The 22,102-nt window shown below is 42.4% G+C and overlaps 3 protein-coding genes and 1 long non-coding RNA gene across 7 annotated transcripts in view; 2 read left to right on the forward strand and 2 right to left on the reverse strand.

The window, feature by feature from the left end:
• Positions 1 to 10,790, forward strand: part of LOC105186163 (mucin-19) — an 18,333-nt gene extending 7,543 nt beyond the window's left edge. Inside the window, exons 2-5 of the mRNA XM_025298848.1 lie at positions 3,225 to 3,310; positions 3,992 to 6,574; positions 6,645 to 8,953; positions 9,256 to 10,790. Coding sequence (XP_025154633.1) covers positions 3,235 to 3,310; positions 3,992 to 6,574; positions 6,645 to 8,953; positions 9,256 to 9,549 — 5,262 coding nt within the window. The 5' untranslated portion in view covers positions 3,225 to 3,234 and the 3' untranslated portion in view covers positions 9,550 to 10,790. The remainder of the gene's footprint in view (positions 1 to 3,224; positions 3,311 to 3,991; positions 6,575 to 6,644; positions 8,954 to 9,255) is intronic.
• Positions 1 to 11,036, reverse strand: part of LOC112588540 (uncharacterized) — a 26,817-nt gene extending 15,781 nt beyond the window's left edge. The window contains exons 1-2 of the long non-coding RNA XR_003112910.1: positions 10,897 to 11,036; positions 2,798 to 2,916 (exon numbers count right to left, since the gene is read on the reverse strand). This is a non-coding gene — a long non-coding RNA (uncharacterized LOC112588540). The remainder of the gene's footprint in view (positions 1 to 2,797; positions 2,917 to 10,896) is intronic.
• A 447-nt stretch (positions 11,037 to 11,483) lies between these two features.
• Positions 11,484 to 16,131, forward strand: Hrs (Hepatocyte growth factor regulated tyrosine kinase substrate). The gene is made up of 11 exons (XM_011146157.3): positions 11,484 to 11,517; positions 11,590 to 11,674; positions 11,824 to 11,899; positions 11,981 to 12,169; positions 12,282 to 12,556; positions 12,624 to 12,699; positions 13,194 to 13,370; positions 13,568 to 13,923; positions 14,020 to 14,333; positions 14,415 to 14,710; positions 14,810 to 16,131. Exons 1-11 carry the CDS (start codon positions 11,484 to 11,486, stop codon positions 15,431 to 15,433), a joined length of 2,502 nt encoding a protein of 833 aa, XP_011144459.1. The 3' UTR covers positions 15,434 to 16,131.
• A 129-nt stretch (positions 16,132 to 16,260) lies between these two features.
• Positions 16,261 to 22,003, reverse strand: ema (C-type lectin domain containing ema). Of its 4 annotated transcripts, none has more exons than XM_011146160.3 (15): positions 21,479 to 22,003; positions 21,241 to 21,369; positions 20,811 to 20,944; positions 20,579 to 20,736; positions 20,173 to 20,402; positions 19,903 to 20,095; positions 19,265 to 19,838; positions 18,969 to 19,156; positions 18,764 to 18,887; positions 18,532 to 18,686; positions 18,259 to 18,420; positions 18,043 to 18,181; positions 17,570 to 17,873; positions 17,362 to 17,492; positions 16,868 to 17,298 (listed from the first exon to the last, which is right to left on the reverse strand). In XM_011146160.3, exons 1-15 carry the CDS (start codon positions 21,550 to 21,552, stop codon positions 16,868 to 16,870), a joined length of 3,126 nt encoding a protein of 1,041 aa, XP_011144462.2. In that variant the 5' UTR covers positions 21,553 to 22,003. The 4 variants fall into 4 exon arrangements, with proteins under 4 accessions (XP_011144460.2, XP_011144462.2, XP_011144461.2 ...); XM_011146161.3 differs by having other exon boundaries at positions 16,897 to 17,117; positions 17,246 to 17,298; positions 18,969 to 19,838; XM_011146158.3 differs by having other exon boundaries at positions 16,261 to 17,298; positions 18,969 to 19,838; positions 21,479 to 22,002.
• Positions 22,004 to 22,102: the final 99 nt, after the last annotated feature.

The following is a 22,102-nucleotide window of genomic DNA, read 5'->3' on the forward strand; positions in this document are numbered from 1 at the left end:
GCGTTTCGGTGCGACCTTGCGACGCAATGCTTGCGACGGCGACTAAACGGACATCTTTCCAGATGCATTCAAAATCGCGGGAGATCCTCACGACTTTGCTCTGCCTCTTCTGGACGCGACAACGACGCGGCCAGCGGAGACGGGATGAGAAGGAAGGCCGGTTAATTCAGCGACGTCGATTTTTGCCAGCCGCGATATCCGTCGACGGTGGGTTAATTACACGACAAACCGCGAGATACGCCGGAGCGCGTTGTCCTTGGGAAAGGCGTCCGAGGCTATCGCGAGGTCTCGCCTCGTTCCTCCGAGTGGTAACGGCGGCTGTTGCTGCTGCTGCTGCTGCTGCGCCAGCTAAACGGCAGCACCAGCAAGAGCAGCAGCAGCAGGTGGTAGACCCGTCTGAATCGGTTTATAAATAAGTCGTGTTACCCCTTAACAGCCCGTCATTACTTGCGCGCATCTTCGGAACGCCTTGGCATTTATATCCGCGGCTTAGGATATCCGTTTGCACGTCGATAGCGAACACCGAGCGAGAACGGCGAACCTTCGTCGTGAGCCTTCGTCATACGCGCCCTTCGCGATACGCGCCGTGTAACAAAATGTTTGCGATATTTCACAACGCGACGTGCAGTCCCGTGTAACGTAAATTATACTCACTGGGGCGATCAACCGAGCGAGGGTTGAACGCGAGCAGCGCGGCCCGGCGGATTGGAAACATGGCTGGGAAGTTCGCACGGTTTAGAAAACCAGCACGGTCGTTCGCGCGAAGTCGCGATGTAACAGACCCTGAGGAATGCAGGGAGGAGGAATGATACACGAGCGAATTCCGAAAGTACCGGAGGAGCCGACTTCGGAAGCGCTCTCGCGACTGCTTAAATTGGAATCTCGTGAGCGAACATTTGAATCGAACATTCGCAAGGGGAAAACGTGCGCGACCCTTAATGAAACGCAATCAGGCCCTACCGGCGTTCTCTCGCGATCGTGTCTCGCATTCGCTAACGCCGACGTTTACGATGCGAAAGGAATCGCGTGTTCCTTTCTTGCGGGCGACAGCGGGCGATCGAGAGCAACAGCCACGTGGAAGAATCGCGATTAGCATTCGGCGGACGAGCGACATGTGAACGAGGTCTGCAGTATCTACGCGTCGTGAAATGTTTCATTCAAATGCGGGAAACCTGCTTCACCCGAGACGTACCGTAACAACCCCGCGCGCGATGTGGGTTATTACTCTTCATCTTGGAATTTCTCGGAGTGAAGAGTCTCATCTGAGAAGTAGAATGGTCGACCGCCAAGTTATTCGGATCTGAGTGATTTGTAACTCGTACAGAGCAAATGTACTTACGATTTAGAGCGACGGTATTTTCGTTATTGCTTTGAGCAAAAATACTGTCACTTTTCACACGTTTTGAAATTGAACTCTACACTGAGAAAAAATTGCATTAAAATTAAACAAATATTTGTTCGAATACGACTGTGAATACAGTTATTTAAATTAAGCAATTATTTTCTAAAATTCAAGAAAAAAGTTTACATTCAGAGAGAGAGAGAACCTCTGTATTTCATTTTAGAAATTAGTCGCGTAATTTGAATAAATGTATTCACTCACAGTCGTATTCGAACAAACATTTGTTTAATTTGAATATAATTTGTTTTCAGTGTAAGAAATTCAGAGAGTACACAGCGCAAGTCTCAAGCTGCTGAAATAACGTTACCTACAACATCCATGGAAATACGCGCTAAAAAGCCACTGTGCGAACTCATGAAAACGATCTTGCAAATATGAGCGACATTAACATTGAACTTGCGGTTCGATTATGTCGTTGTAACTTATTTAACTCACACGATTCGGTCAGGGGCGAACTTCAGGAGGACGCAATCGGATGTTATACATCATTGTTCCGCGCAATTCCTGTTTCTTCTCTTCGCCTAAGAATAAAAGGATTGTAAAACGAGATTTCGATCGAGTCTATTCGTTTCAAGTTCTCGACACGAGTCGCGCTTCCCTGTTTCTCCCTTCCTTGTCTATTTCTCTCCCTTTTGCTCTTTCCCTCTTTCTCTTTCTTTTCACTTCTCGTCAACACACACTCGAGCGCACATGCATCTCTCTCCTCAAGATTTACTATTTCTCCTTTCGGCGACTGTGTACACGCCTATGGTAGATCGTGCACGTTGCAATTCGTTACAGGGTTCATGTCCCCCGTATCATCCAATGTGTTTGTGGCGATGCATCGAATGCACTCCGGATGCATCCCATGGTGAGAAATCGCGCAGTGGCGCGAGAACAAAAGACTCGTGCGAAAAGAAATTTTCGATGCAGATCTCGACGTTTCGACCCTTCTAGAGGAAGGTTTTCTGTTATTCCTTCTTGAAAATGATAAGAAGTAGATCATAAGATCTATAATTGATCTATTTCTTATCTATCTTCGATTAGATGCAAAAACATCGTATTGACATTAATTGCGAGTGCACATTGACATTCGTTTGTGTGAAATACTATGTATATAATTTATCATTTGTATATTAGTTTTTTGTATGAGTGATTTTCACTCAACGAAGAAATTTATAATCGACGACGAATGTTAGGGCTACGCATCGTCGCCCATGGTTATGCATGCTGCGAATGCTTATGTTTCTGATGCGGATGCAGATCTCGGTTTCACGAGTGAGCCTTCGCTGCTTGTAGGTTTCATCTCGATAAACAGAGGCAATCGCAAATGCAACGCAATCGATAGCGTCGTAGATAGTTAAAAAGATAAGGAGCACGCTATAGCATTCTCTTCGACGTAGGTCTCAAACGTACCTTGAAACGCTATCTCGTTACCGGACAGGTCATTAAGCTGGTCGTTCATCGAAATTGGCGGGGTCGATGGCCAGGATAGCCCACCAATGTGTGTCAAAAGCGCATTCGACGTCCGACGACTGTAAAAAAGGATAAATATCTCTCTTTCTCGTTAATTCTCTTATTTCTTTAAAAAGACAAATAGATTTCTCATCATAATACTAATTAAATAAAAATGTTATAGTAAGTTCGAGAGTTAATTATATGTTACGTATATGGTTAAAGAGCTCTAATTATTAAAAAAAAACATTTAAAAAATATCGCAACTGTAAATATTGTGTACATCTAATTCTTCTCGCTTAAATTTGATCTAATAATGATATGAAATAGTATTTAACAATTTTGTAATATTTTGTAATGTGTGATCATTATGCTTTCCTTGTTACAGATAAAACTGAATGCCAAAGATGTGGAAAGCAATGTCGATTCTGAGTGTTCTAGTGACGTTGATAATAACGAGACTTGCGACAGCTGGTGAGAACTATTTAAATATTTTCTTGTAGATTTAAAATTATGACTTTATCGAAAAAATTCAAATTTTCTGATATTCGATAAAGTATCGAAAAAATGAATAGCGAATTTATTTATACGAGAAAAAATCAGCAATCTGTAACTCTTCTGCTTCTGTTTCTACATAAAATTATGGAATCTCAAATCAACGGACGGAATAAAAATGGATTACAGCTACCGAACCGACAGCTTTCTTGTACTTCTTTATCGGTGATCTATTCGATCCTTTGAAATCCTTGAATATTGCATGAATTAATAATCAATTCATCACTCATAAGCGGCGAATCGAACTCGATGTTGTCGAAATCATTTGCCTTAACAAGACGATAAACTGCCTGCTTTTGCGGCATGGCCAATTACGGCTCCACGAATGTGGTTGTGCGTAAAATGCGTGCCTCAGGCGATGGATGTTTCTAGAATCTTTGCTCTAACCTGTTCTGATCATGATGTTGTTATCGACGTTGTCGTTGCTTGCTGTCAAACTGGTTTCATTCGCGGTACATAGCCTTGAATACAGAGAATAGAGCAATACTAATGAAGACCATTGCATACTTTTCATACTTCGCGATCAATTGGAACGATGTCGTTTAGTCGACTGAAGATGAAAGTAAATTCGAATGCTAATTCGAGCTATATTGCTTGCAGACTATTACGACTATTACGACTATGGCCAAGGCCAATACAGACAGAGCACTGCCCCGTTCCAATGCACGAAGGAAGGTTATCATCCCGATCCGCGTGACTGCAGAATTTATTACAGATGCGTGGACTGGGGCAACGGTAGCCCGTTGACATCCTTTAGGTTCGAGTGCGGCGTAGGTACTGTATTTTCGAAGACAAAAGGAGATGTTTGCGTGCATCCGTGGGACAGTGGACGACCAGAATGCGCTGGATCGGAGAATGAAATCGATTCGAACATAAATGGTCCTTCAGTGGTTTCTTCTACAACGATGAGAACGACTACGAAGCGACAAACAACTACAACACAGACTCTGATGACTACACGGACACCTACGACCACGACCCAAATTACTACGACGACAATGAAGACAACAACCAGAAAACCGGAAACGACGAGTCGACCAATCTCAGAACAATTAGAGAGTAATGTTAATTGTCAAGAAGGGCCCACATGTACTCAAGAAGGATTTCTGGCCGATTCTTGTGACTGCAGAAAATTCTACAGATGCGTTGACGGAGGACAAGGAAAGATGTTGAAATATGATTTCACATGCGGCGTAGGAACTGTTTGGGACCCAGAGATTCAAGGGTGTAATCACGCATGGGCTGTTACGAGAAAAAACTGTAAGCAGGGCTTAGAGAACGGCGACAGCAGCGGCGGCGATAATAATGGACAATGGAATGGAGATAATAGTGGACAATGGGACGGAGATACGGGAGATAATGGCGGACAATGGAACGGCGATACTGGAGATAATGGTGGACAATGGAATGGAGATACCGGCGGCCCAGGCCAGCCTGGTCAACCAGGGCAACCAGGAGATCCTAATGGTCAACCCGGGCAACCAGGAGATCCTAATGGTCAACCAGGACAACCTGGAGATCCAAATGGACAGCCTGGAAGTCCAGGAACACCAGGTACGCCAGGCTCACCCGGATATCCGGGAACACCGGGCTCTCCAGGCACTCCTGGAAGTCCAGGAACACCAGGTACTCCAGGTAGTCCAGGCTCACCCGGTTATCCGGGAACACCAGGCTCACCAGGCACTCCTGGAAGTCCAGGGACACCAGGTACTCCAGGTAGTCCAGGCTCACCCGGTTATCCGGGAACACCGGGCTCTCCAGGCACTCCTGGAAGTCCAGGGACACCAGGTACGCCAAGTAGTCCAGGTTCACCCGGTTATCCGGGAACACCGGGCTCACCAGGCACTCCTGGAAGTCCAGGGACTCAAGGTACGCCAGGTAGTTCAGGTTCACCCGGTTATCCGGGAACACCGGGCTCTCCTGGAAGTCCAGGGACACAAGGTCAGCCAGGTAGTCCAGGCTCACCCGGTTATCCGGGAACACCGGGCTCACCAGGCACTCCTGGAAGTTCAGGAACACCAGGTACTCCAGGTAGTCCAGGCTCACCCGGTTATCCGGGAACACCAGGCTCACCGGACACTCCTGGAAGTCCAGGGACACAAGGTCAGCCAGGTAGTCCAGGTTCACCCGGATATCCGGGAACACCGGGCTCACCAGGCACTCCTGGAAGTCCAGGGACACAAGGTCAGCCAGGTAGTCCAGGTTCACCCGGATATCCGGGAACACCGGGCTCTCCAGGCACTCCTGGAAGTCCAGGGACACAAGGTCAGCCAGGTAGTCCAGGCTCATCCGGTTATCCGGGAACACCGGGCTCACCAGGCACTCCTGGAAGTCCAGGGACACAAGGTCAGCCAGGTAGTCCAGGTTCACCCGGATATCCGGGAACACCGGGCTCACCAGGCACTCCTGGAAGTCCAGGGACACAAGGTCAGCCAGGTAGTCCAGGCTCACCCGGATATCCGGGAACACCGGGCTCACCAGGCACTCCTGGAAGTCCAGGGACACAAGGTCAGCCAGGTAGTCCAGGCTCACCCGGATATCCGGGAACACCGGGCTCACCAGGCACTCCTGGAAGTCCAGGGACACAAGGTCAGCCAGGTAGTCCAGGCTCACCCGGTTATCCGGGGACACCGGGCTCACCAGGCACTCCTGGAAGTCCAGGGACACAAGTTCAGCCAGGTAGTCCAGGCTCACCCGGATATCCGGGAACACCGGGCTCTCCAGGCACTCCTGGAAGTCCAGGGACACAAGGTCAGCCAGGTAGTCCAGGCTCACCCGGTTATCCGGGAACACCGAGCTTTCCAGGCACTCCTGGAAGTCCAGGAATACCAGGTACGCCAGGTAGTCCAGGCTCACCCGGTTATCCAGGAACAGCAGGCTCACCGGACACTCCTGGAAGTCCAGGGACGCCAGGTACGCCAGGTAGTTCAGGTTCACCCGGTTATCCAGGGACTCCAGGTACGCCAGGTAGTCCAGGCTCACCCGGTTATCCGGGAGCACCAGGCTCCCCAGGGATTCCTGGAAGCCCAGGGACTCCTGGAAGCCCAGGAACTCCAGGCACGCCAGGTAGTCCAGGCTCGCCCGGTTATCCGGGAACACCGGGTTCCCCAGGCAGTCCTGGAAGTCCAGGGGCACAAGGTACGCCAGATATGTCAGGAACAATCAGCAATCAGCCGGGTACAGGTACGATAACAAATATTTTACGATAAATAAAAATCGAAGGGCCAAGTATCTATTTAAATTCATGTTCTAGGTATTTGTACTAAAGAAGGCTTCTTTGGTGATCCGAAAGATTGCCGCAAGTTTTATCGATGTGTTGGAGACGGCGCTTCATTTACTAAGTATGAATTTCAATGTGGAGTTGGAACTGCTTGGGACTCATCCGTTCAAAGCTGTAACCACGAATATGCTGTACCACGATGCAGTCAGCAAAATAATGTAGTAACGAGCGAACCCGATACATCACAAAATGAAGTAGATAGTACAAATGAACCAGATACGTCTGCGCAACCGCCAGTGCAACCGCCTGCAAGTTCCATCGTCCCACCAGAATCTTCAACATCTTCAAGACCTGCAGCTGTTAGTACTACGAGCAGACCTCAAACATCGAGCCAGATTTCGTCAGTTTCTTATTTGCCGCCATCAAGTACCACAAATCTGCCTTCAACACAAACTGTCTCGTCAGTTTCTTATCTACCTCCCTCGACTCAAACAACCACATCTGTATCTTATTTACCACCTGATACAACTACATCTACGACTATGAGGCCTACAACGAGTGTTACACCAAGCTCAGAGTCATCTACCGTTTCTTCGCCTCAAGGTGGAAAATTTGAATGCCCCGGAGAAGGTTTCTTCCCAAATCCTGACGATTGCCGAAAGTTTTATCGTTGCGTTCAAGGCAACTCTGGATACCAGAAATACGAGTTTCAATGTGGACCGGGAACAGGATGGGATCAATCTGCACAAACGTGTAATCATATCGGGCAAGTATCCTCATGTTCCACGGAGAGCAATGAAATCGATCAAGGCCCCAGACCCAGTACGTCTAGTCCCGTGCCTCAACCTCCTCCTACAAGCAGTTCCACAACAGCTGCTTCTAGTCAGACCACTGCCATCACTTCATCGTCCGCAGTTCCTTCTACGGAAAGCGCTACAATCGCCAGTACTCCGAGCGAAACGTCCACAGCAGAAGCAACTACATCAAGAACCGATAAAACCGAAACTTCGGTAACAACGACAACTGCGATCGCTACTACCAGCAGCAGCAGTGAGACATCTCCCTCAGGAAAACCAGAAGAAATTCAAATGCCTGCGAGCTCTAGTACGGAGAGTTCGTCCGAATCTTCCGAATCCTCAGAACAGTCATCTACTCCCGAATCATCGAGTGAAGGATCATCTTCGTCTACCGAGTCGCACGTGCCTGACTGCACGACGCGAAAGCCAAACGACACGATAGCGTGCAACAACGAAGGCTTCTATCCGCACCCGACCAAGTGCGACAAGTTCTATCGCTGCGTCGACAACGGTAACGGCTTCAACGTGTACCACTTCGACTGTCCACCAGGCACCATCTTCGATCCTAGTATCAACGTGTGCAATTACCCCGAGTCTGTTTATCCTGCGAGAGATTGCACTCCTTCGAGCGGTACTCCAGCAGCGGAATCAACGACACAGCCTGAATCGCCGGAACAATCCACGTCGATGGAGACTACCGTCGCCTCGAGCGTGACAACTCAACAGCCGGAAGAAAGTACAATCGCGTCCACCGAACCCGTTTCCACAACTTCGTCCGAGGAAACCACCACTTTGAAGCCGAGTACGACGACTACCACTTCTAGTACGGAAGTAACGTCGGAGATGCCAGAAAGTACGGAAGGCACAACGGAATCGACAACCGAATTGACCACTGTCGCTACCGAAGGAAGCACCGATTCCAGCAGCTCCGAACAAACCACCGAGGCCACGACCGAGGAAATGTCCACGGCCTCTATGGGATCGACGGAGTCCGAAGTATCCACGACCGAATCCCAAGAGCAGTCCACGACGGAATCCCAAGAGCAATCGACAACGGAATCCCAGGAGCAATCGACGACGGAATCGCAGGAGCAATCGACGACGGAATCGCAGGAGCAATCGACGACGGAATCCCAAGAGCAATCGACAACGGAATCCCAGGAGCAATCAACGACGGAATCGCAGGAGCAGTCGACGACCGAGTCTCAGGAACAATCGACGACGGAATCGGCAACGGAATCAACAACGACCGAGCCTGTAGCTGGAGCAATGCCTTGTCCCATTGGCAATCTAACTGACGACCAGATAACTCTGGTCTGCCCGACCGGCTTCCGAAGGCATCCCAAGTATTGTAATCTCTTCTATCAATGCGTCTCCGAAGGCAACATGGAAATCAAGATTCTCGTGTTGGGCTGTCCCGAGAACACGATCTTTGACGAAAACAAGATTCAGTGCTTACCGGCGAGCAACAGCAGTCAACCGTGTACAGGTAGCCGAGCCAGCGCCAGATTTTACAGGAGATTAGAGGACAATGCATTATCGCCCGTAAGTACTTTCAGTCAGATGAGATATTCGCATTGTAAAAACCAGCTCCACGCGATATAGCATTTTGGTGATTTTTACACGAAATATTTATATTTATCTAAATATTTCTATTTGCGAAATAGAAACATTTATTGTGTATAAACATATCCGCGAATATTTTTATTTTTATACTTGTATGAATATTAATATTTTTATATACCCCTGCGTTTTTATCTACGTTGCCATATCGCGTGAAGCTGACTTTTGATCTCACAAAGAACGATCATGCATTTTTCTTTACTTTTCCTTCTCGTTCACTTTAGATGAAAGTATCGTCAAATGAACTTTGCCCTGGAGAAGGACACTTCCCATACCGGCAAGGTTGCACCAATACCTTCTACAAGTGTAAGCGCGACTCTCGGGACAGTTTGCAAGGATATCTCTACAAGTGTCCCGAGAACTTCGTTTACTGGTCGGTCTCCAGGAGATGCGAGCGTGTGACGCGTCTGCCGATGTGCGCGCACTTGGCGTACAGAGGCAAGACCGATTGGAACGACCGGTGGCAAGTGCCAGTCGAAGATTATAATCTTTCCGCCAGGATGTTGCGCTTGCCTTGAGCTACTCGACAAACACCGCCTCTATCTTTCCGACCTATCTCGCGTTTAACTTTCGTTAGATACAAGCTCGCCATAAGTGTCTGAAGTGACAGTATACACATAAATCCTCAGGTTAATCCTCGCGATTCCCGGTGAAGATTGAAGGACACCGTAAAAACGAAGCGAGATCATATTAATGCAGGCGGTTTAGAATCGTTAAAAATAGACCGTAGGACATTCAGGGAAAAAAAATCAGTAACTTGTCTAAATGTCTAGAATTTTTGATCCGAGCAAGAGATGATTCTGAAGGTCCTCTTTATTCCAGCGCGAAGTTCACATCTCCGCTGGAGCGAGTTTGCTGCCATAATTTCGCGGTACTTCGTGAAACTGCGTAACGACATGGCTGCGGAAGATCTCCACTGAGAAGTTAATAACAGATCTTCAGCAGCCATCTCGTATCAGTCTCGTATCAGTCAAACTGCCATTATGCTATTCTTAGTTAGCGGTATATGTTACGAGTTACGATAACGATCGCACTAACGATTATCAACTTGTACGAGCACATGCGATTTTGTGACTCGAATCGAATCGGAAAAACATATTTTTAACTGAATTGGAACTTGTTTGTTCCCACGAATAATATGCAACTCTGTTCAATCGACCGTTTAGATTGATTTCCTTATCACTTGGGTAAGTGAGAAAATAGAGATAACATATGTGTCGACATATACATAATATTCGTGCGAAATAAGCGAGTTCCAATTTTCGTAAGACTATTATAAGACTATTATCGTTTTGTAATTAGTCGTACATGATATTGGGAATGGTTGCGGGACTAGTATGCAATATTTCGATGTACGCGTAATGACGTTCTCATATTTATTAAGTCGTCGCGAGTTTGTCTTCCGCTGAAGATGTTGACGAGAGAAGCGTATCGTTAGCGAATCTTTCGAATTTCGTCAAGTGGTAATTAGTTTTCTGCAGGATATTCTTAGGATATATTCCATAGAATATTTCTTACGTGCGATATGTAATACGCGCGTTGTACATATCTTGACATGTTCCCTCATGGGAAACCAATGCTTATTCATTGTTTACGTGTCTCGATGCATTTATCGAGATTCGCAGTAGAATTATATAGAATACGCGTACCGTATAAAATAGATTAGTGTAATTAACATTTGTCCATTCGAAATTAACTGTGCCTCTTGTGTGTTTATACCCGATCTCTACGTGAAACGTGTATTAATAAAGAGCGTAAAAAGTTGACGACATATATTTTATATTTCTGTCTTTTCTGATCTGAAATATTCGATCATTTCAAACTGGTGACTCGACTCACCTAACCTTTTTTCCTACCAACCTTACCTTAGTTATCCTCTTCTTCTATTTCTCGCTACAGCTGAGATCTTGCTAGTTCTGTGTCCAGTGTTGATCCAGTCTCTGTTCAGCAATGTTCGATGCCTCCGTACAATTAATTTATGCTTCGTATCAGTTACAAATACGAATTAAATGTTTACCACAAGCAGTTCGATGCGAAAGACTCAATTTTCGAACTAGTGCAGTGTTTCAACGATAATAATCGATATAAACATTCACGTGATATCGATAACTCTTGATGACCGATTAATCGATTTCAGCATCGATTTCATAAAATTGATGTAGATGACATATCGATCAGTCGTTTACAGTGTCGATAAGCAACAATGACCAATCAACTGACTGCTTTTGTAGAAGAGAAAGAAGTTGATTGGTCATCGCGTAATCACTCTCGTGTCTTTTTACAACGTGAGTCGGAGTAGCAAACGCAAGCAAACGAGGGGTGTACAGTTGTCAAAAAATCACGCTGCAGCTGACACAAACCGATAGCTGAGCATTACTTATCGCGACAAAAAAAAACGATAAAAATCTAAAGAAAGTTAAAAGCACGAGAGAGGTCTCGTCGTGGTTACAGCATGTTTCGCTCGACGAATTTTGAAAAATTATTGGGTAAGTTTCCTAGTGCTTTTGAGATCCTTTCAAAATGTCGGATCTGCCCAAGTCGTCATTAATCGTTTGCAGATAAGGCAACAAGTCATTTGCAGTTGGAGCCAGACTGGCCCACGATTTTGCAAATTTGTGATCTTATACGTCAGAGTGATGTTCAGTAAGCATTAAAATACTTTAGCATTAATATACTTAAAAAATAATATGTGTTTTTCCTACTCATTGTTAATGCAACATTGTCAATTATATTCCGGACTTGCCTCAGGAGGAAATATCAAATATGTAATTATCGCTATTTGTTTTATCTAGGCCAAAGGTTGCACTTGCTGCTATAAAGAAGAAAATCACAAATACTAATCCACATGTGGCATTATATGCATTATTAGTAAGATATTTAAAATTAGTTGGAAAGGGACTTTTGTATCGATAAGTTTTATGTTTATTAACATCGTATTTATTAATTCAGGTATTAGAATCTTGTGTAAAAAATTGTGGAACATTGATTCATGATGAAATTGCTACTAAGCAGTATATGGAACAACTGAAAGATTTAGTCAAGACTTCTCAGCATGAAAATGTCAGACAAAAGACTTTAGAGTTAATTCAAGCTTGGGCTCATGCATTTCGCAATAGTCCAAAGTATAGGGCAGTACAGGTAAAACAGATAATTTGTTCATATTATAATATTAAAAATATAAAGATTATACTATCTAGTTAATTTTATTCTTATGTGCTTCTATATTTTCTTTGTGCTATTCCTTTTTTAGGATACGTTGAATATAATGAAAACTGAGGGATATCAATTTCCCGTTTTAAAAGAAAGTGACGCCATGTTCAGAGCTGATACTGCACCTGCATGGGCAGATGGCGAAGTGTGCCATAGATGCCGTGTAACCTTTGGTGTAATGCAACGAAAACATCACTGCAGAGCTTGTGGCCAAGTATTCTGCAGTCAATGTTCAAATAAACTCTCTACCCTGCCCAAATTTGGAATTGAGAAGGAAGTTCGAGTTTGTGAAGCTTGTTATGAAAAAGTTAACAAGTTAGTATAATTTTACATTGCATACCATGCTGTTTTATTCAAATATTTTTAAAATATGATTTTTCAGGCCATCTACAGTGCAAACCAAAGATACTGATCTTCCAGCTGAATATATTAACAGCACTTTGGCTCAACAACAACAAGTATGCATTTATATTTTATCGAATAATTCATAGTATATAACACAATAATACAAAAGACATCATAAGTAACTAATCAGAAATAACTTTTAATCAAATCATATGCTAATTTTCTTAATTGAGTTATCTCAGACTTGTGCTATATATCCAATGCTGAGACTATAATTTAATAAATAATTAAATTAGTAGTTAAACATGGCTTCTTCAGTAGAGCAGGTATTCTTGTTTATTATTTAAAATAATTATATGTAGAACTATAATTATGAATAGAGAGCTATAATTTATACTATGGAAAATATATTACACAATTCAACTCATGATAGATTTAATTTTACATACACATTACATAATATATATTATCACATCATAATAATTATTGTATTTAAAGGAAAGGAGCTCGTGTGAAAAACAACTTAAATTCTGATATAACTTGGCACAATAAGATCACAAACTTTATATGTTGTTAACCTTCTATACAGCACTCCATATCCTTGTAGGTTCCACCTCGGAAGACAGAGGAAGAACTGCGAGAGGAAGAAGAATTGAACCTAGCAATAGCTTTGAGTCAAAGTGAAGCTGAACAGAAGGAGAAAGAAAAGAAACGGGCTACAAGTGCTTTAAAATCCAATTCTACCCCCATATCAAGAATCACATATTCGCCGCCCCCATCTCCTGTGAGTTCTTTATAATTTTTATTAATAAAATTTTATTAATAATTTTATTAATAGATTTTATTGATAAAATTTATTAATAAATGTACGAATGATTGATCTGCAAAAAAATATTATTGTTTATGTATTGAGTTATTGAAATTTTTTTATTTATATGATATTAAATACAATGAAAATTATTATAATGAACTTTTCATTAGGGTCCAAGTCCTTCACGGACGCAGGAAGAGGATGAGATCGATCCCGAACTTGCGAAATATTTGAATCGCAAATATTGGGAACAGAGACAGACTGTAATCGAAGAGCACGGATCAAGAGCGGATGTGACCAGTCCGTCTGCACCCAACATAAGCAGTCCGATGCCCCAAAAAGTCGTACTTATGAAACAAGAAAATGGCGAAGTTGATAATCAAATGGAAGAATTCGTGAGCGGCTTGAGGTCTCAGGTCGAAATTTTTGTGAACCGGATGAAGAGCAATTCCTCAAGAGGAAGATCAATCGCTAACGATAGCTCGGTTCAAACCCTTTTCATGAATATAACAGCTATGCATTCCAGGTATTGACTTGTAATATAAAATAAACTTTCTAGTATTATTTCCAATATTTCATATAATATTTGTGATTTCAATAACAAAATATCATCTTTTTATAGATTACTAAGATACATTCAAGAACAAGATGATAGTAGAGTGTATTACGAAGGTTTGCAAGATAAATTAACACAGATGAAAGATGCTAGAGCCGCTTTAGATGCTCTTCGAGAGGAACATAAGGAGAAATTACGCAGAAGAGCCGAGGAAGCTGAAAGACAACGACAGATGTTAATGGCGCAAAAATTGGCGATCATGCGGAAGAAAAAGCAAGAATACTTGCAGTATCAACGGCAATTGGCTCTTCAGAAAATCCAGGAGCAAGAGAGAGAAATGCAAATGCGTCAAGAACAACAGAAACAGCAGTACATAATAAGTAATTAATTAATTTCTCATTGTATTTTTCTTTGAGTTTTTTATCTTTATTTTATATTCGTTTTGTTTTTTTGTTTTATAGCTGGTTATCAAGCGGTGTCTGGCTTTATGGGGCCTTCTCAAGGTTCACCGGTCCGTCATGTTCAATATCCAACTCCTGGAGCCAATTATAATCCTATGTCGCCGACAAATCAAGGAGTCTATATGTATGGACAACCACCAATGGGTCAGTATCCTATGCAAAGTTACAACATGCCGCCAATGAATGTGCCGGTACACATGATGTCGCAAATTCCTAATCCGGAGCAACAACCATCGGATCCGTCCATGCAAGGACAAGAGAATATCGGTCGAGTGTCTATATCAGGCCCAGGAATGGTATGTTCATGCGTAACATTATTTTACCGTTCTCTTATGATTGGAAGATCAAATTTCGCGAAACATTACACAGTGTCATCTAATATGTTATTTTTTCAGATGCCTCAAATGACACCACCTATTCAACAACTTCAGCCACCAAACAATCATCAGATATCTGGGCCCCAGCAACAGGGTCCTCCGGTACACGTGCCAACAGGACAAGCTTCAACTGGCAGGCATATGCCGCCTCAGCAAGCTGCCTCGTCTCAAATGCCGCAGCAAGCTCCTCCGACTCAAATCGGCTTACCCCCGGCATCTCAAGGTCACATGGGCTCCTCGTCAGCAGGTCCAGTAGTTCCAGGAGGACATATGCCTACTGGACCCATGGTTGGTCTTCCGCCGCAAATCGGATCGCAACAACCGTCCACCTTGCCTGGTACTCAAGGATCTTCGATGCCAGCACATGTCTATAATGCCGCTATCTCGTCTCAAACTACAGGCGTTATGCAAGCGCCTGCTGGTACCGGGAACGGTCCCGCACCTGTGACGAGTCAAGCTCTAGCTGGTCCTCAAGTGTCTAGTGTGCCGACAATGCAACAAGGAATGCCTCAGAACCCAGTAGCGGCGCAGTCGGTACCGTTTCAACCGGTCCCTCCAGCCCCAGCTCCTGCAGCTAACGAAGCTCCGCAAGACGAGGAAGATACAAAGCCTAGAACAGCTGAACTGATCTCTTTCGATTGAATAAATTCAACATTTTGGCAGAATATCATATGCATTTAAGGGGTTAGATCACTTGGTTCTTCATGCTTTGTAGTTTGACGTTGATTTCGAAGCAGTGCATTTTTACGTAATTTTTTATATAAAAGAGTTGTTAAATGTTACGATTCTTTGATACATTATAATATATAAATAAATCTATACGAAAATAGCTATTTTGTCATGATCGCACATGAACAATTAAATAGTTATACTCCAATATTTTCAATTTTAAAGCGTATTTTTTTTTTTTCTTGAATACTCTAATAGTTTTAATTATCTTCTAAGGAGGAAAATATCACAAATTTTATTTATTTTCTATACTGATCGAACCCCTTAAGTTAATATTTCATTCTTCTTTCTAAATTAGAACATTGATATTGCAAGAATAAGATTAAGAAATAACTGGTTAATAACTTAATTTATTGGATGAAATATTACCTTTGACTGCAAAATCATAATTTTATATCCCTTTATTGATTATAGTACAATGCTAAAAACATATTTCTATAAAATATATACGAGAAACGAATAAAATATAGATTTCACTTAGCAGGATATATATATATATATATATATATGTAACAATACAGAATGTTTAAGCTCATGCTATGTATGTTAGTTTTATATATAATACTCTGTGCAATTTATGATGCCAAAATAAAACTGTTTTTTGCACTGTACTAATTTTTTATCATAGAAAAAGATGTTTATACAATAGCATTATATATATATATATATATATTATAAATTTTATATATATATATATCTATACATATATAATTTACCTTTATTCTTTAATTATTTTATTTTAAATGTATGCATGAAATAATCAATATTACTTAGAGATCGTAATTTCCTTTATTTTTTAAATTATAGAAAAACTATAACCAACAGGGATATATATACATGAATTAATTACAAGATCGTTACACGATTTTTGTTTACCGCTATAGCAATGTATTTATATTCTTAATCGGCAGCCCGTATGAAAACGCTTTATAGTTAAGTAGAGAATGTGCGATACTTACGAGGCAGCCTTAATAGGTATCGTAACATAAAAAAGTTTAGCTCAATAAAATTATCCAATATTTTCCTTCTCTTATGTTTTCCAAGATTTGTCATAAGAGTTTTGTGTCCAGAAATATAAATTTGTCTAACACACTCGCTACTACTCACGTTTGACAAAAATATCGTAAAAATTAAGATTTTACTAGTTACAAGATAAAACATCCGCATTTATACATACTAATATTTTTTTCTTTTTATACTAAATTAATCAAGTGAATTATTTTCGCTAACTCGAAAGATTGCACATATATTTTTTCAATCATTTTCTAATTTCCAAAAAAGACAAAAATATACATATACGCTTACAATCCGCGATATTAGTTTGCCCGGTTAATTTTACGGTCGCGATCACACGGTTTCCACTTGACCTTTCCTACGTGGCTTCGGCTCTTGCCCTTGTGGAGACGTAAAGGATGTTTCTTCGGAGTGTTTTTTGATCACAGACGAAGAATCAATGTTAGTCGAACAGCTCTGACTGTCTCTTCTCTCGGGTCGCGGCATGTTGAGCCCGTTGGACGTCAGAGATGCCTTCCGAATTCGCATGTCCTCCAGAGGAATCTCCTCACTCCGCGGCCTTGGCATCTTGGGCGAGCCGTCTCTAGATCGCAAACCGTTCTCATGAGCCTTCTCATTCGAACTGGCATCATCGCGTTTCGAACTCGACGATGCCATTGGCCTAGTATTTTCCCTACGCATTTGTGCCGCGAATCCAGGAACTTTGTTTACCGTGAACATCGGCCTCGGCTGGTCCTTCTGTTTCTGAGCCCGCCCGAGCGTACCTGGAAAAATCAAAGCGATCGTCAAGGCGAGGATTCCGCCGATTATAGTTCACTCGAACTTACGTTCGTGCCGTAAGCCGCGCAACGCGTAATTAGGCGGTGTCGAGCAATGAGGTACGCTCGTCGGAATGTCCAGCAATCTGGCGATCTGATTCATCTTCTTCTGTCTCGCTTTGATTCGTCCCTTCGTCAGCCTGAATCATTCGACGATCTGATTAATCCCAGCCGGCAAATAAACACGGAATTTCGCTGAAACTCTCGTTGGACTCACCTCTGTTTGGCGGCCATGCATCGAATGTGGTCGTCAAAAACGAATTTAGCCGACAGCAACGGTATGCGATTGCCGGTGCTGCTGCTTAACGGTTTGTAAATTGTCAGATGCAAACACCTCGAGTCGTCTTTGTCGCCGGCTACATCGATGTCCTGCAGGAAGCCGACTAACTTCGCGACGCCCCATCCGAGTTTGCTGGTGTCCGGTTCTACGATAATCAGCTGTACAACATCGATGACCAGAAAACGTCGGATCTTCTGACCATCCTTCCACACAACGGTGCACGCGATCAAGTCGCTGTTATCTGCAAAGGAAGTCAATGAGAATACCAAATCTACAACTATAACGTTATATAACTACGTTATATATTTGTTATATAACTATATTATTGACGTTCATGAAACGAGAACTAGAAAAGCAAATTTATATTTGAGCGATGGACTATAATATAATGTGAAACAAACAAATTTTACTTAGATCAAGAACGTTGTTAACTTGTACGCAGTTCGCTGGGTTGGTTAGTGGCAATTGCGTCTCTGTTTCCGTATTCAGTATCAAAGATAGCTCCCTGATCAGGAAGAATACCCGTATCGCACGTCGCGCTCTCTCCACCTATGAGATTATTTGTGTTTTCATCTTCTTGTCTCAGCATTACTCGGCGACGTTGCATCTTCTCCTTGCGTACCTACCTCGCCGCATGGCAGTCTTTTGGTAAATTCGATCCCGGTCATCGGCGTGCCTGTCGGAGGCAGCAAGATATTGCTGTCCATCATCAACCACTCCACGTTCAGCGGCCGCTTCTTGATCTCGCTGTATTCATCCTCGAACATGTCCAAAAATATATCCTCGCTCTGTGAAACGAAATCGATGTCTTTATCGGAGTCTATATTCGGGACTCTCGCCCATGAAAGTGTACGTCAGGACGTGGGGATTATAAGACTTCACGGATGAATCATATATACTTTGTAAAAATTCTTGAGCAAAGACGTGCTCTGTTCCCTTGCGGCTTCGATGGCCGCCACATGCGAGTCCCGTAGCAAGCATTGCCCCTCGGACACCATCAGTTGCGTCAATAGCTTGATGGTCAATTCCAATGTGACGAGCCGCACTTTGGAATCTGACGGAGCAATCGATACTCGTAGTGAATACATAGCAGACCCGATGTAGTAAGGAGAATATATCGATGTAACTTACTCGTCTGACAGCTCAGTGTTATGATGTGAATCAGTCTGTCCATGAGCAATTCGTTGTACGAATTTTTCATAGACGCGCTGTCGAACGGCGACAGGATCACGTCCAGAATTTGGCGATTTATGCCCTTTGTAAATGCGCAAATCGGATCACTATATGTTGAAACTGCACGGCAAAACGGCTTCTATTGTGAGTTCATAATAGTTACCTGATTGTTAGCTAATGCATAAAGCAGGCAGAGCGTGAACAACGCCGCGTAATCGTTCTCCGCGCACAGCAACGAGCTGACGATCGTTTCCAGAAACGGCTTCTTCGCTAGCGACTCGAATATGTCGTTCTGAGTGGGATGCGGCGTCAACGGGCTCTCCAGCGCCAAGCGTTGCTGTTTCTCTTCGTCTGTCACATTCAAATGCTTAATTTCTTCGAAATCCTCTTCACTCGGGACGCTCGTATCCAGTGGTGTACGCATACGAGCGGAGGTATTTACTAAATCGAAAGACGTACTCGGATGCTCGGACTCCCGCGACTCGTCTGCGCTTACAGCGATCTCTTTCGCGTTTCTCGCATCGCTCTCCACGTGGCGATGCTCCTCGGACGTCGATGACGTTTCGCTCAGGATTTCCGCAGATTTCTCTAGTGTTTCCCTCGATGGGGAAGAAGCGACAGGCTTAGTCGACGACATTGCATCCCCGAATTTTTTCAAGATTCGAGCTGTCCGGACGTGAATCGCGCTCGAACGATCGGATTCCCGCTCATCCGACTCGTCGCACATGTCTGAGTTCACAGCGAACTCTCTCGTGTTTTTTATATCGCTCTCCTCAGACGTTGACAATGTCTCAGTCAAGGTCTCCGAAGATTTTCCCAACGTTTCTCCCGACAGAAAAAAGGCGACGAACTTATTCGACGTAGAATCGCCGAACTTCTCCAGCACTTTAGACGTCCCGGTTTGAATAGTGTCTAAATCGGACATGAGCATTACAGCCGCTAACGTATGTACAAGGGGTCCATGCGACACTATCAAGAAAACTTGAGAGAGTAAAAAAAGCGCTACCACGACACTGACGTGTTTCCTCTCGTCCTAAAACATTCAGACGATTATCGTTATGCGGTGATCGAAGGAAGTGGAAATATTTCATTTTTACCTGAGTTTGGCACAAAACGTTCTTCTGTCTCATCAAAGAATAAACGTACAATGGGACCAGTAACTTGTGTAACAGGTGTTCGGATAAAACTTTGTTCAAATCTGATATATTCAAGCACAGAATGTCGTTCAAATAATGCAGATGATCCAAATGTTCCGCGACTAAATCTGAGAGCCTATTTTGACTTTGGTGGCTAAAAGGAAACATGCTTTATTAGCAAGAGAAAGAGAAACAATATTCGAGCCTTCAGTAGAAGTTAATGGAACTTACTCGGCGTCGTTCCGGACGCAAGTGTCCAGCTCGATGATGTGATCACCGATGAACCATACAAGATTGCTGAAGTACGGTGCGGCTGTACGATCCCTTATGAAAGCCAACATAGATGCGTCCTCAACGCGATATACATTCAGCGTCAGTGTTCTCACAGCTATGCGCACCATACCCTCCGAATGATTGAAAAATTTTATCGCTTCTGTATACAGTGGAAAATCGTTGGTATGCTGACAACAAAATAAACAGATTGATCTGTTTTATCAATAATGCCGGATCAGTAGGTGCTTCTGTGTGTGTACATGTTGAAATTATGATAAGCTAAAATATATTCCTAATAGTTATTGTAAAAAAAAAAAAAATCAACAAGTACAACTAAAAAGACACAAAAAACAATTACGTGTACCTCGTTTACCTCGTTATAGAAGAAATGGATGGTATGGCCGTTCAATTTCAAACTCAGTGTCTTCAGAAAACTGATATAATATGCCATCACTTCCTCATCACTGAAGTCAAATTTATGTACTATTATACTATTCACATGATTGTTACTTAACAGATAATCTGTGAATAAAAATTTGTAACAAATTTTAATTATTAGCTGCTTGATATAGAATAAATAACTTCAACAAACTTACACAAAGATGTCTCATTGCGTATATTTTCAAATAAAATATTCAATGTTTGTAATAGTTGAACGCACACATAGCTTCCACATTTTTGCTTCATAATACGTAAGAAGAAAGAAAGCATGTTTTTCTCAAGGAAAAAACTGCAAACATATGATTCTTTTTATTAAAAATAATTATAATTTTCATATTAATGTTTTATCTAGCTAAAGAGATTGTTTTCGAGATATTGTATATTGTACAGACTATTCTATATCAATATTTTAATAAATATGAGTTATGTATATTATAAATTACAGAAAATAAGTTATGAAAAACCTCATAATCATCATGTTTTTAATTATACAGCATATTGTAGAAATCAGTCTTTGAAATCTAGAGTAACTTTATCTATCAATAAAATGGTAAAAGTAACATTGATAAATTTTTTTTTACTCACTCAAAAACACCACTGTCATTTTGATCACCCCATATAAGAATTTCAGCTATCGAACGCAGAGTTTCAACCAACAAACCTCTGTTATTCTCAGACACAGTTTGATTCTTTGACAGGACATTGTACAAATATCTGAATACAAGAAACATGGGGATATATATATATATATATGTATATCCTTGATATTTAAATTTCAATTGATGACAAAAGCAATATACTTATCGAAGAGGTCTCTACGTACTTAAGATGTTCCAAAGAATGTGGATTCTTCGGCTTCCAAAGCCCACCGCCGAACCAGCTGCGACTACGAAACATTTTGATCTGTTTCGAATGCGAACAGATGTGCTTGCATTCGCAATCTTGTCCAAATCCTCCGCTTCTTTTCTCGCTATGCGACGATTGCAGAGGTATACCGTTTCATTATGCTCGCATCCATCGTGCGATCCGCCAACGATGTACGTGTATGTATATATATATATATATATGTTACAACAAAAATCCTGAATACGATGAAACTTATACTATATCGTTTGCATTTTGGTTCAAATTAGAATTTTAATTAATCGCGCGAACGACTTTTATAACTTGATTATATATACATGTGTACGTTAACCATACGTTGACACTACATATCACGATATCACATTAATTTTACTATTTTTGTTAAATCGTTCAGAGTCGTTAAATTTTATGCGACGCAGAAAGAAATCCAACCCGATTGAGCCTCCATTTCGACTGATTGTGAATGATTATGACTGACGGACTATGAACATTCGTTATGTTCATGTTAGGTTAGTGCAAAATCGTCTATCTTCGTCTTATCATCGATACTTGATATCGATCGATGAATCGATATTCGATTCTC

Source organism: Harpegnathos saltator, unplaced genomic scaffold (genome assembly GCF_003227715.2).
Source record: "Harpegnathos saltator strain DR-91 unplaced genomic scaffold, Hsal_v8.6 scaffold240, whole genome shotgun sequence".
Taxonomy (NCBI): domain Eukaryota; kingdom Metazoa; phylum Arthropoda; class Insecta; order Hymenoptera; family Formicidae; genus Harpegnathos; species Harpegnathos saltator.

What these genes read in the sequence shown, in the direction of transcription:
- Hrs (XM_011146157.3), top strand. Translation starts at nt 11,484, where the DNA reads ATGTTTCGCTCGACGAATTTTGAAAAATTATTGG. An exon ending in ATACGTCAGAGTGATGTTCA is followed by an intron (nt 11,675 to 11,823) that starts GTAAGCATTAAA and finishes TGTTTTATCTAG; the next exon opens with GCCAAAGGTTGCACTTGCTG. An exon ending in ATTCGCCGCCCCCATCTCCT is followed by an intron (nt 13,371 to 13,567) that starts GTGAGTTCTTTA and finishes ACTTTTCATTAG; the next exon opens with GGTCCAAGTCCTTCACGGAC.
- ema (XM_011146158.3), bottom strand. Translation starts at nt 21,552, where the DNA reads ATGTTTCGTAGTCGCAGCTGGTTCGGCGGTGGGCTTTGGAAGCCGAAG. An exon ending in TCTATAACGAGGTAAACGAG is followed by an intron (nt 20,403 to 20,578) that starts GTACACGTAATT and finishes TTTTGTTGTCAG; the next exon opens with CATACCAACGATTTTCCACT. An exon ending in TGCTCAAGAATTTTTACAAA is followed by an intron (nt 18,421 to 18,531) that starts GTATATATGATT and finishes TTCGTTTCACAG; the next exon opens with AGCGAGGATATATTTTTGGA.